General features: G+C 42.6%; 1 protein-coding gene across 4 annotated transcripts in view; it reads right to left on the bottom strand.

Annotated features, from left to right (window-relative positions):
- zgc:113337 (uncharacterized protein LOC503741 homolog) overlaps positions 1 to 14,657 on the bottom strand; it is a 66,518-nt gene that overhangs the window by 31,395 nt on the left and 20,466 nt on the right. For all 4 annotated transcript variants that reach the window (XM_060930485.1, XM_060930484.1, XM_060930487.1 and 1 more), the window contains 2 exons: positions 13,699 to 13,983; positions 396 to 497 (listed from right to left, as the gene is read on the bottom strand). In XM_060930485.1, coding sequence (XP_060786468.1) covers positions 396 to 497; positions 13,699 to 13,983 — 387 coding nt within the window. The remainder of the gene's footprint in view (positions 1 to 395; positions 498 to 13,698; positions 13,984 to 14,657) is intronic.

Here is a 14,657-nt window from a genome sequence, read left to right as displayed (position 1 = left end):
GATAAAGTTCTATCTATCTATCTGAAACTACTTTCTCAGTGGAGTTTCTTTGGAAGCAGACTGAGATCACCTCACTCAGATGCTCTCAGACCCGAGTGTATCCGCTGGGTTAGGACACACTCGGGGTCCATTCAAACACACGATACATGAGTCAGTCCCAGGACTGAGACCAAGAGTTGCTGGTTTCAGAAATGATCCGGAAATCAGCAGTACAGAAAAATATGACAGGACATCCAGCCTCTGGAGCGAGGACTTCATCATGTCATTGTTAATCTCACTGCACTGACAGATTAATAGGACACAAATATAACCTTGTTACAAAAGAGAATTTACACACACACACACACACACACACACACACACACACACACACACACACACACACACACACTTACCATTACTGCGCAGAACACACTTCCACAGGCAGACACACATGCAGATGATCAGCAGGAAGGCCACGACAGTCACTGAGATCAGGATGATCAGAGCTGTTCCAACTGAGAGAGAGAGAGAGAGAGAGAGAGAGAGAATGAATAAGTTATTCATTTCATTTTTATTAAGCTAAACTAAAGCACAACACATCCTCAAGCACTGAAGGTGTATGTGTGTGAAAACACGTGCTGGGTGGAGCTAAAAGATGGCCATGGGAAGGTTCCATACCAGCTAGAAATGTATAATCACACTTTGGGGTAATAAAGTGAGATGGAATACACAGGAGGTTTAGCTTTTCATTTCTGACACAAGGCCAACGTGCCACACTGAAATACACTTCATCACTGAAAATGTTCTACACTGAAAAGCAAAACCAGGGGCTTTCTTCATTAAGAATTAAACACTGATTTGCATCTCCATGTACACTGCATTTCTTTTTGTTGTGTGAGAAGTAGAAGTGAAATCTCCTTATACATACAGTGTCCAATCACGGCCCTTGGCTGTGCTCAGGGGGTGTGACTGAAACCAGAGAGCCTGTAATTCAGTTTCTTTAACCTGGATTGTCACTGCTGGCCACATAAAGGAGCAGAATTTAACGTTTCCTGTCAGTGCATTATTTCTTCTTTCTGACTGCACCGATGAGGAGCGCCATGTTCTGGGACATGGGAACCACACGGGCGTCTCCATGTTCAACAAGCAAGCTCACTAACTGCACTGAAACGTTTTCCTGTATAGTCAGCGTTATAGATTTAACAAGGGAATATGTCTGTGTGTTAATTGATGTAAAGCTAATCCTCATTTAAAGGGTGTATTTACTGATGATGCTGTGAGCGGCCGTTTTGATTTGACATCGCTTTCTGAACTCGGGTTTAAGGAGACCATCCTGAGTTATGAAGTACGGATTCTGAATTGAGAGGGCATTTTCTTTTTTTTTAGTTGAAATTTCAGAGGTTCAACCTTTAGCCGAATGCAACATTACCTGACCACGCCCTCCCTCCTTCCACTTTTTTAATCTGATGCTTGATACATCATTGTATAAATTATGACATCATTGAGGGGGGCGGGGTTCACTAAGATGGCGCCTGTGTTTGGCTTTGCCGCTGCCCCGGCCCGACTGTCGCTGCCACTGTCACTATCTCGACTGTTGGCAATTCTATGCCTACTCTTGCCATTACTATTATCTGCCAGTGATGTCTCGGCTGCCTTGGTCTATGATCGGCAAATGCTGCTGCAAATCAGAACTGTCATGGATAGTCTGCCTGGAGTTGGGAATCCACCTCCACTACCCCCGTTTGTGTGTTGCTTACCTTCCCTTGGTCTATCACTACAGCATGACTGGAGGAGGAAGTCTATGTCATCAGCCAAGAAACACTGCAAACAGAGGAGACGTGGATCTAGGGCGGGTTCCCAAGTTAAACTTCGGCACCGTTGGAAGCAAGTTCTTGCTGTCAACTTTCAGGGCTGTCCTGACATGGGTCACCCTGTGTTGCTCCCGTATGGTGTCCAGCTGGGAAGGTTATTCCTTGCCTGGCCTCGGGGTAGTCCTGTCAGAACATCATATCTGCGGGCAGTGATTCCGGATGCCCCCTGTGGATTTCTAAGCATGGATTTACCTCGTCCGCGCTTTGGAAATGGTTGGGGCTGTTGTGGCTTGCCACTGCTCTGACCCCTTGAGCTCACAACTTCCTGCTCCTTGAACTCTTCCTTTTCATCTGTGTAAATATGCTTGGTAAATGCCCACTCTATTGCAAACAAGGCTTATGTCCTAAATGACTTGTTTACTAGGGAGAACTTGGACTTCCTGTTTGTGACAGAAACGTGGCAACAGAACATGGAGTTTATTCACCTAAATGAGCTGTGCCCTGCAGACTGCTCCTACATTGGATCTCCATGCCTGTCAGGCCATGGTGGAGGTCTAGCTGTGGTGTGGAAGTCTCACTATATCTGCCAAGTGGTGAGCACGAAAACATTTTCTACTTTCGAGCTGCAAGTCACTAAAGTTGGGCAGTCCAGGCCATTCTATTGTGCCGTAATTTACCATCCTCCTGGTTCGGCTACTCAGTTTTTATCAGAATTCTCGGACTTCCTGATCTCTTGTATCAAACTGGAAAATCTGTTGTTACTTGGTGACTTTAACCTGCACGTTGATGATTGTGAAAACCGCGCTGCAAATGAGTTTCTAAGTATTACTGAGTTGCATAATTTAATACAGCATGTTATTGGCACAACTCACTCTGGTGGTCATACTTTGGACCTTGTTTTCTCTATCGGTCTTAGCACTGTGTATACTAGTTGTGAAGACCTGATTATAAGTGATCACAAGAGTATTTTTTTTAATCTTTCTGTATCTATTGATCCTCCATGCGGTGAAAGAATGATGCGCTTTCGCTCTATCACACAGAAATCTGTGAATCGCTTCTCTTTAAATTTTAGAGGGGACTTTATTAAGGATGTAATGATGTTGAACTCTTGCTGCAATCCTTCAATGAACAATGTTTTTCTGTTTTGGATAAAGTGGCTCCACTAAAAGTTAAGTCAAAGGCCATCTTTAATCCCTCTCCATGGATATCGGATGATTGGGTTTACGCACTTCCTGCTTCCTGAGTTGTTCGCGCCGAGTCCTTTTTTCCCGCGAGTGCCGGCGTTAATTACTAATCCTTTTTTAACTTTTTTTCTACAAATAAATTTCCAGTATCCTCTTCATTTTTATTGTACTGTCGCTTTCATTTTTGTACTTTTCACTTTCGCTTTCCTTTTTCCGGTTTTTTTTTTCCCGGTTTTTCTCTTTCTTTTTTCGGAAGAACGCCGAGACCGGAAGCTTTCTTTTTCTCTCCTCCTGTGTAAAGACCACAAGCGGAGGCCATCCACATCTGATCTGCTTTAATATCAACAGATCTTCATTTAAAGGCCCGGTCACACAGCGCTTTACGGCTTTATCACGGCCAAAACCCGTCAAAAAGTGCTCTCCCGTGAAGCAGACGATGTTGTTCGTGTTGATGTCGAACTTAAGACGTGTTACAGTCGATATACAGACGTGACAGGACGCAGGGGAAAATCGGAACGGCGTCGGACGCGGCAAAAAGTTTTGGACTGCTCAAAACTTTAGACCGCGGACAACCACGGCCGGCACACGTGGTAAAGACGTGCAACACACGTGAAAAACACGTGATAATCAGTGTCCCGGCCGTTATTAAAACTTGGGGAGACGTGGTAAGACGCGAAAGTTTGGCGGTCTATCACGGGCAGAGCACGGTCATCGGACGGGTGTTACGCGTTGGTATCACGGGATATAGCGTGTGTTTAGCGGCTTATCACTGAGAAATGGATTTTTCCGCGTACATACCACTGTCTAAGCCCGTTAAACGACGTCTCAAACAAGTTCTAAATTCGATTGATCACTGTCTAATCACTTCTGCATCACTTCTGATTTGCGGCATGTAAATACCGTAATTTTCTGAGACCTCGGCACTTGCAGTCTAGATGTCAAGGGGTGAACATGAACCCTCAACGCTGTGATGTCCTCATCTTAATGCTCCAGCACCAACAGAACCAACTGATACAGGCTCAACATATCCTACCGCTTTTATATGCGCAGCAAGCCGCTCTTCCAACGATGCTGAGCCGCGGTTACCCGTGATTTGACAGTGCTGCAGCAGTGAAACAGCCGCCGACGGCCATACCCCGTACAAAGCACGGCAAAGCCAAAAATTGACCAAAAATTACCACTTACGACCACGTCCACCAGATTTTTGTATCTTTTTGTACGTGATATAGACGCGGAGTGCTGTGTGACCGGGCCTTAAGGTACATGAATCTTTTCATCATGGCACACCTTCAGCCTGTTCAGTGTGCTGAGTGCAGGATGTTTAGTCATTCTTCCTCCGTCACTAGCGATAGCTCTATTAGCTTTACTTCTGATAAGTGCAGATTAGTTAGCTCTCTGACGGAGAAGATTACAGTGCTAGAAGCGCGTGTCCAGGCTTTAGAGCAGGTTAGTGAGCGTGAGAACAGTGTAGTTTCTGTTAGGGAAAGTCTGGACGCCCTAGGTGGAGTTAGCAATCCCCCAACTCCGGCATTAGAGCCCTTACAGTGGGGCGAATGGGTGACGGCTCGGCGGCATAAGCGTAGAGCCAAAGCTACCGCTGAGGCTCGCCCACGGGAGCACCACTCCTCTCCGCGTCACGTGTCGAACAGGTTTGCTCTCCTTAGTGATGCACCCACTGAGAAACCTGAAAGAGCTTTGGTTATAGGGGACTCTATCATACAGCATGTAAAATTAGCTCAGCCTTTAGGGGCACCAGCAGCTTTAGTCAGGTGTATACCGGGAGCCAGGGCGCCGGACATAGCAGGTAATCTTAGGGTCCTAGGCAAGCACAGGTTCTCAAAGATAGTTATCCATGCAGGAGCTAATGATATACGCCTTCGTCAGTCTGAGGTTACTAAGAGTAACTTTGTAGAGGTGTTTAAATTAGCGAAGGCAATGTCCGATGCTGTAGTATGCTCTGGCCCCATCCCAATGCGGCATGGCGATGTAGCTTACAGCAGGTTATGATTGCTGAACTGCTGGCTGTCCAGGTGGTGCTCTGAAAACAGTGTGGGCTTTATAGATAATTGGGCTAATTTTGAGGGCACTGCTGGCCTATTAGGGCGGGACGGTATCCATCCCACTCGGGAAGGTGCTGCTCTCATTTCCTGCAGCATAGGTCATAGTCTCAGAACAGGCCTAGTTAATTTCTGACAATCCAGAGCCAAGGCCAGGGAGCAGACGAACAGGCTAAACCGACTGTCTGCTAGCTACACAGAGTCGTCACTCAGGGCCCACTACATCGAGACTGTGTCTGTTCCCCGAGCTCAACAAAAAGGTAGAAATTTTCAGAGAGTTTGTTCCAATAACCTAATCAATATAAAATTAGATCAGACTGACTGTACAGCTGCTGCCAGCACCTTTGATCTAAAGGTGGGGCTATTAAATATTAGATCTCTTACATCTAAAGCGCTAATGGTTAATGAACTCATTACTGATCAGGAGTTTAATGTACTGTGTTTAACTGAAACATGGATTAAGCCAAATGAATATATAGCATTAAATGAAGCGAGTCCTCCTGGATACAGTTATATACACCAGCCTCGTCTAACTGGCAGAGGAGGAGGCGTCGCGGTTATTTATAACGATTATCTAGGTGTAACACACAAACCTGGTTATAAATTTAATACATTTGAAGTTCTTCATACTCATATAATGTATGTAGCCTCGAAAAATAAGTCTACCCAGTTAATTCCATTGCTTATTATTTACAGGCCCCTGGGGCCATATTCTGAGTTTCTTTCTGAATTTGCAGATTTTCTCAGATCTGGTTATTTCCTTAGACAAAGCTTTAGTTGTCGGAGATTTTAATATTCATTTCTATAACCCAGAAGACCCTTTAAAAACAGCGTTTGTGTCCATCTTAGATTCAGTCGGGATTAAGCAGAATGTCATAGGACCGACCCATAATGGTGGTCACATCCTTGATCTAATACTAACATTCAGATTAAACGTAGACAATATAGTCACACTTCCACAGTCTGAAGTTATCTCAGATCATTGTCTCATCTCATTTAAACTATGTCTGAGTAATAATATATGCACCTCACCACGCTACTGTATTAAACGTACTTTTACGTCAACTACTGCACAGAGCTTTATAAATGATCTCCCAGAGCTGTCAACTTTGATTGGGTCACTGTCAGCCCCTGCAGAACTTGATCAGGCAACTGAATGCTTAGAGTCAACATTCCGCCATACTTTAGATAATGTAGCTCCTCTAAAAAGGAAAATGGTCAGAGACAAAAAATTAGCACCCTGGTATAATGATGACACTCACACATTAAAACAGACCACTCGAAAATTGGAATGTAAATGGCGTCAAACAAAATTGGTAGTGTTCAAATTGGCGTGGAAGGAGAGCTTCCTGAAGTATAGAAAAGCTCTTAGTGCTGTGAGATCAACATATCTCTCCTCCCGAATAGAAGATAACAAAAATAATCCTAGATTCCTATTTAATACTGTAGCAAAATTAACCAGGAATAAGTCCACTATAGACACATGCACACCTGCAGTATGGAGTAGCAACGACTTCATGAATTTTTTTAATGACAAAATTGAGAATATCCGACAAAAAATTCAAACTACTAATTTAAGGTTAGACAATGAAAGTGACCTTGTAGTTAACAATATAACTGTATCAGATCATCAGTTAGAATGTTTTACTCCCCTAAAAGAAACTGAATTACTTTCATTAATCTCTACATCAAAAGCCTCAACTTGTGTACTAGATCCCTTACCTACACGTCTATTCAAACAGATAATACCTGAAGTAATTAAACCGCTTCTAAAAATAATAAATTCTTCTCTTATGATTGGCTATGTACCCAAATCCTTTAAACTAGCAGTTATCAAACCCCTGATTAAAAATCCTGACCTTGATCCCTGTCAGCTGTCCGATTATCGGCCAATATCAAACCTCCCCTTTGTCTCCAAGATCCTTGAAAAAGTTGTGGCACAGCAGTTATGCTCATATTTACATAGGAATAACATCCATGAAATGTATCAGTCAGGATTTAGACCTCATCATAGCACAGAGACAGCACTGGTTAAAGTAGTAAATGACCTACTGTTGGCGTCTGATCAGGGCTGTGTCTCGCTACTTGTGTTGCTTGACCTTAGTGCAGCATTTGATACCATTGATCATTCCATTCTTCTGGATAGACTAGAAAATGTTGTGGGAGTTAAGGGAACGGCCCTCTCCTGGCTCAGCTCTTATTTAACTGATCGCTATCAGTATGTTGATGTAAATGGTGATATTTCTAGACGTACCGAGGTAAAGTTTGGTGTTCCACAAGGTTCTGTCTTGGGTCCACTGCTTTTTTCTCTATATATGTTACCTCTGGGTGATATAATTTGTAAACATTGTATTAGTTTCCACTGTTATGCTGATGACACAGAGTTGTATGTCTCTGCAAAACTTGATGAGAGACACCAGCTTAATAGAATTGAGGAATGTGTTAAGGACATTAGACACTGGATGCTTATTAATTTCCTTCTGCTTAACTCTGACAAGACTGAAGTACTTGTACTCGGACCACATACAGCTAGAAGTAAGTTTTCTGATTACACAGTGACTCTGGATGGCCTTTCTGTTTCTTCACGTGCAGCAGTAAAAGACCTCGGAGTGATTATTGACCCCAGTCTTTCATTCGAAACTCACATTGATAACATTACCCGGATAGCTTTCTTTCATCTCAGAAATATTGCAAAGATAAAAAATTAAATGTCATTGCGTGACGCAGAAAAACTAGTTCATGCTTTCGGTACCTCCAGGTTGGATTATTGTAATGCCTTACTGTCTGGATGTTCCAATAAGTGCATAAACAAGCTCCAGTTAGTTCAAAATGCAGCAGCAAGAGTCCTTACTAGAACTAGAAAATATGACCACATCACCCCTGTCTTATCCACACTGCATTGGCTCCCAATCAAATTTCGTATTGATTATAAAATACTACTATTGACCTTTAAAGCACTAAATGGTCTCGCACCACAGTACCTGAGTGAACTTCTGCTCCTCTATGACCCGCCACGCCTACTTAGATCAAAAGGTGCAGGCTATCTGCTGGTACCTCGTATAGTGAAGGCTACATCAGGGGGCAGAGCCTTTTCTTACAAAGCCCCACAGTTATGGAACAGCCTTCCAAGTAATGTTCGGGAATCAGACACAGTCTCAGTGTTTAAGTCTCGGCTGAAAACATATCTGTTTAGTCAAGCCTTGTGTTAATGGTGTTTATGAGGTAAAGGTGTAGATCTGGAGGGTCCTCAGACAGAGTGTTTTGGTAAACTGGGATGTATGGATGCTGTCAGTCCCCACTCGCTTGCTCACTCGAGTTTGTTGACGGTGTAGTGGCTGCTGCTTTATGTCCCGGGGCTCCCTCATGCCTGTGTTACCTTCTGGCTCTCTCCTTTTAGTTATACTGTCATAGTTAGTTGCCGGAGTCCCTGCTTGTACTCGGTGCAATATGTATACTGCTCCTATTTATTCAGGTGACATTGGGCATACCTAACAACCTGTGTTTTCTTTCCCTCCCCCCCACCCCAAATCTGTCCCTCTAAGTTACATGGAGTCAACAGGAAATCTTTTGGTGGAGAGGGTGGAAACCTTGACTGGCTATCGTAGCCTGCAGGGAATCGGCCGTCAGACATTCTGTCGCATGCCCCAGACCCGGTGAAATGTAACTGATTTGTCTTGGCCAGCCCTAAGGGTCCCATCTGCATCCCATCATTGCTGAGGAGTGTGCTCCCATCACCCAATCAAGCATCCAGCCAGAGCAGGTCATGATATATTTTTTACCATATTAACATGCCATTGTTGTGTGTTATGCCTAATGTATAGACTCTCGTCTCTGCGAGCCTACCACACAGATTTAATACTTGTCATTTTTAGGGCATACCTAACAACCTGTGTTTTCTTTCCCTCTCTCTCCCCCCCCCCCCAATCTGTCCCTCTGAGTTACATGTTGATCCTGGGATTGAGATGCTGGCCTCTTCTGCCCCTCAGACCTGCTTGATCCATCCTGGTGCCCTGTGTCTGGTCGGAGTTTTATCGCACCGCTCCTGTGAAGGACGGCCCCATGAGGACAGTTGAGGGTTATACCTGTTAAAACTGTTAATATTATAGTCAGGCTGTTTGTTGTTGCCCAAATGAGGATGGGTTCCCTTTTGAGTCCGGTTCCTCTCGAGGTTTCTTCCTCATGTCGTCTGAGGGAGTTTTTCCTTGCCACCGTCGCCACAGGCTTCATCATTGGGGATAGATTAGGGATAAAATTAGCTCATGTTTTAAGTCGTTCAAATTCTGTAAAGCTGCTTTGTTTGCAACAATGTTTATTGTTAAAAGCGCTATACAAATAAACTTGATTTGATTTGATGTCCGTTGTTTAAGGAGAAAGTGTTGTAAGACTGAGCACCTGTGGAAAATCACTGGACTTGAAGTACATTGTTTGTACTTAAAGGAGCTCAGACACTCTCTGAATGGATTAATTAGGGAGAGTCGGTCTGCCTACTTTGCCAACTTAATCTCTTCATCAAAAAATAATCCTAAGTTTTTGTTTGACAGTTAACAACATTGTTTCACCGCCCATAGCTGCTTTACCATGCTTTTCTCAAGATGACTGTAATAACTTCCTCACCTTCTTTATTGATAAGATCACAGCCATTAGATCTAGTATTCAGCCTGGGTTATGCACTGTTAGAAGTAGCCCCTCTCTACATTGTACTCTTCTGGAGTCTTTTCATCCTATTAATCTTAATGACCTACAAAATCTGGTCAAGAACATGAAATTATCCTCCAGTCCCCAAGACATAATTCCACCATTCTTATATACTAAAGTCCTATCTACTATTGGACCTGTAGTGACGGCTATTGTTAATTTGTCATTGGCTACAGGGTGTGTCCCATCTTCCTTTAAGCATGCTACTATACAGCCCATTGTAAAAAAGCCCAATTTGGACCCTGCTGAGCTCAAGAATTACCGTTTTTATCCAAAATTCTGGAAAAGGTTGTAGCCAACCAACTCACAGCCTTACTAGACAGTCACAGTCTTTATGATAAATTTCAATCTGGTTTTCGGAAACGTCATTCAACTGAAACTGCCCTTTTAAGGGTCACTAATGACATTCAAATGGCTGCAGATGCAGGTGAATGCTCTGTACTTGTGCTCCTTGACCTTAGCTCTGCTTTTGACACTGTAGACCATCACATTCTGATTAAGAGGCTACGTGACTGGGTGGGCATCTCAGGGATTGCATTAGACTGGTTTACCTCTTATCTTACTGGTAGGAGTTTTAATGTTTCCATAGGGGACTTTCTCTCCTCTTCCTCTCCTCTCTCTTGTGGTGTCCCGCAGGGGTCAGTTCTGGGCCCACTCCTTTTTACACTGTACATGTTACCGCTGGTTCATATTATAAATAGTTTTAATATCACTTATATGTACGCAGATGATTTACAACTTCATTTTAATTTTAAACTCAAGGAGGCGCCAAGGCTCTCTAGGCTCCTAGGCTGCCTAGATGCCATCAAGGAGTGGATGGCAGGACATTTTTTGCAGCTGAACACTGGTAAAACAGAGGTGTTAATATTTGCTCCTGATAATGTTACACCTGAGATTATAGAGAATATTGGGCCTTATTCACCTTTTGTTTGGTTCAATCTGAGAAATCTAGGGGTGGCTTTTGATAAGTCCTTATCTTTTGAAACACATATCAAACAGTTAACCAAATCATATTTTTTTCATCTGCATAACATTAGTAAACTGAGATCTATGGTGTCTTACACAGAATTCTAGATGCTTCTTCATGCTTTCATCTCTTCTCGCATTGATTATTGTAACGCTCTTTTCTCTTCCCTTAACAAATCTGTCCTCTCTCACTTACAGTCCATTCAAAATGCTGCTGCTAGGCTACTTACTAAGTCAAGCAGATACTCCCACATTACTCCCATTCTCATCTCCCTTCACTGACTTCTTGTACAGTACAGGATTCAGTTTAAAATTCTCACCATCACCTATAGAACACTACATGGCCAGGCCCCTGCCTATTTAGCAGACTTAATTCACCCCCATATACTGGCACGCTCTCTCAGGTCTGACAATCAAAACCTTCTGTCTGTCCCACGTACTCGTCTAAAAACCCGTGGTGATCGTGCGTTTGAGATAGTTGCTCCTAAATTGTGGAATGCCCTACCTATTCATCTCAGGTTTGCTGTCTCCGTAGACCTTTTTAAAAGGCAGCTAAAGACACACTTTTTTAAACTAGCTTTTGGTTAACATTGTATACCTATTGCTATATTATCTGTGACTGTGTCTCATTGTGTTATGTTATTGTGTTTTAGCCTTTTAATTTTTCTGTTACTGTGAAGCACTTTGTGACTGTTTTGTCTGTGAAAAGCGCTATATAAATACATTTTACTTACTTATACAGCCTACTTGAGCACGATGAATAAATAATAATCGAAGATAAGACTGTTGTGTAAAACTAACATCTGAGATAAAGCACTTCCTTTTCTAGATTTATTACTGTGTAGTGACTTTATAGACTCTGGAACATGTGATGATTATTTTTATCTCCTCTCAGACATCCATGTCTTTCTGTATGAGAATTCCCAGCGAATACTCAGCGGAGACCTGTGTGTGTAACATCCGTCTCTCTCGAACACGTTTCTCTATGGGAAAGACATTTATAGATGTTTTCTTGGCATAGGTCACCAGATGAAATTCACGCCTGCATTATTTTTTTAATGTCCAGAAGCAGCTGTGGTGTGAGAGCGTGATCCAGGAAAAACAGGCACACAGGACGATGAGATGAACCCCTGAGACACAGGGCTGAGCTTCTGACATTTTAGCCAATTTCAGTGAAACTTGGCTTGCAGTAGGAAGTAGATCATTATATTATAATTATAATTATCAAAATAATTTACGCACATTTTCTCCATGGAAAATGAGGAAAATGTCTCACCAGATGCTCACACTGTAACCATGACAACGTGTTTACCAATAGCTAGTATCAGCAAAGTAACTAGCCTAGTGTGTTCTCTAGATTAGATTTATTACCATCAGTAAACACTAAAATCAAGAGAATTGAAGAAATGAAATTTCCATTCATCCATCCAGCCATTATCTGTAGCCACTTGTCCTGTGCAGGGTCATGGGCTGGATCCTATCCCAGCTGACTACGGGCGAAAGGCGAGGTACACCCTGGACAAGTCGCCAGGTCATCACAGGGCTGACACATAGACACAGACAACCATTCACACTCACATTCACACCTACGCTCAATTTAGAGTCACCAGTTAACCTAACCTGCATGTCTTTGGACTGTGGGGGAAACCGGAGCACCCGGAGGAAACCCACGCGGACACGGGGAGAACATGCAAACTCCACACAGAAAGGCCCTCGCCGGCCCCGGGGCTCGAACCCGGACCTTCTTGCTGTGAGGCGACAGTGCTAACCACTACACCACTGTGCCATTCCATTTCCATTCATGATGTCATAAATCTCATCAGATTCTCTCACTCCTGTTTTAACCCACACCTTCTCCACACTCGAGTTTCTCACTTGCTCCTTGAGCTGCAGCCTGATTGATCAGGAGATAAAAAGCTCTTTATGTCACTAAGCTTCCCACAGGTTTACGTGTAAAAGGTGTGCTGGTGGTTGATTAGCCTAATGCTAATCCTAAAAGCAGCTGAATGTGGGTTAATTGCAAGAGTCAGACTCTTTCAGGAGAACTTATTTGATGCTGATGGTTTAACAGTCACGCAGTTTTGCAAATTAAATGACTTTGTCGCTAGATTTAGCAACTTTCTGACCTTCCTTAGTGGCTAAACATCTTATCTAAGTACTTGTGATAAATTTGGTGACTTTTTGCAACTTTGTCACGCTCCATTCATCACATCTGTGCTTCGTAGTGCTCTAATGTTGCCGACATTTATAAAAATACTCATTGATGTAGAATCAGCTGCTGTAATTACACAGAAGATTTTCTGCAGAAGTAACAGACACCACACACCTCAGCCAGCGTCACTGCAGGCCGACAGACACCAAACCCACGCTGTGGCCATCACCATGTGACTATTATAAAACTCATAAACACTACATATATGGACTTTTTGGCATTTTACACTCGACAATGTGTACACTCAAACTAAAATGACCGTAAAATCCAATGAGAATGCCATTCAGCTACATGATGTATGCAATGTCAGCACGCAATCTAGTGACTTTCTGTGACATTTCAGAGAGCCAAAAGCAACTTCTGGTAAGATTTGTTTTTGTCATCACTTCACACACACTACATACAAAATGATGAAACTGTTACTTAACTCAGTGGTAAATTCAAAATTAAGCAACTCTTTTGAAACATTAAGACACTGATGTACTGTATGTGTTTGAACCCTGAGACATGCCTCTTTGAACTAATACTCATCCTGAATACAACTGAACCACGATTATCTTCTTAATCATCTTGCTCAACAAGCCTTGACCCTCTGACGTCTTCCTATTGGCTGACACTTGGTTACATCAGAGTGTGTTTAATTAAACCTTAGAGGATTTTTTTTTACATTTTGTTTATTAACACATTGTACCTTTTTAAAATCAGAGTCGAGTGGTATATTTTACTGGATATGAAATTGTTCCTGTGATTCTCTTATTTCTGCCCACTCCAGGTTAAACAGTCACACTCACGTTTAGTGTTCATGGACACGGCGATGGCAGACTCCAGGCCTTTGTGGTGGACGAGACATTTGACAGAGACGTCCTTCAGCAGACCAGTCTGAACCGTCAGTGTGCTGATGACCAGCGTTGTCCCGTCGTCCTGCTGCATGACTGTGTTCACCGGGGGTCCCAGCGTCCTGTTGTCTCCCTCCACGTTCCACACAATCTCAGCTTGGGGGCGAGCCACAGCGGTGCAGTTTGCCTCGATCACACCTGGAGACGTGGTTTTGTAGGTCACTTGAGGTTTGGGGAGGACTGCAGAGGAGAAAGCAAAGAAAATAAACTGCACGAGGACAACAGGGATTATATTTTTGGAGAAAACAGTTTATTAGACAGTCGAATACTGTGGAAATGTGTGTGTGTGTGTGTGTGTGTGTGTGTGTGTGTGTGTGTGTGTGTGTGTGTGTGTGTGTGAGTGAGGAATGTCTGGAATCCATTAGCAAGGAAAGTTTGTATGTTTAATCTGGCAACATTAAGAAAAATCCACACAGATGATCATAAAGAGCAGCTCTGTTTAAAGGAACACTTTCCTACATGAACAATAGCAGCTCATTTTACAGCAAATTTTGTAATAAGTATTGGCTTTTGGATGGACGAAAGCCAACTGAAACAAAAATAAGAGACAAATAACCTTGAAAAATTTCCAGAGGTGTTATATTATTAGGGGGTCAAGCATCCTATTGTAATTCTTCTTCTTCTTCCTCTTCTTCTTCTTCTTCTTCTTCTTCATAATAATAATAATAATAATAATAATAATAATAATAATAATACTTGCATAGATTGTAAGAATGTATTTAGCTTCATATGTTAGAAATTAATTAATTAATTAGTGCATTAATAAACCATTACAAGTTATTTAGCAAGTTCTTTATTATTAAAAAGTCCTGTCAATAGGACATTACTTCACAAAACTGAGTTACACAAACAAA

This window comes from Neoarius graeffei, chromosome 9, assembly GCF_027579695.1.
Source record: "Neoarius graeffei isolate fNeoGra1 chromosome 9, fNeoGra1.pri, whole genome shotgun sequence".
NCBI lineage: Eukaryota > Metazoa > Chordata > Actinopteri > Siluriformes > Ariidae > Neoarius > Neoarius graeffei.
Note: the sequence above shows the minus strand (reverse complement) of the source record. Positions and strands in the feature narration are given on the sequence as shown.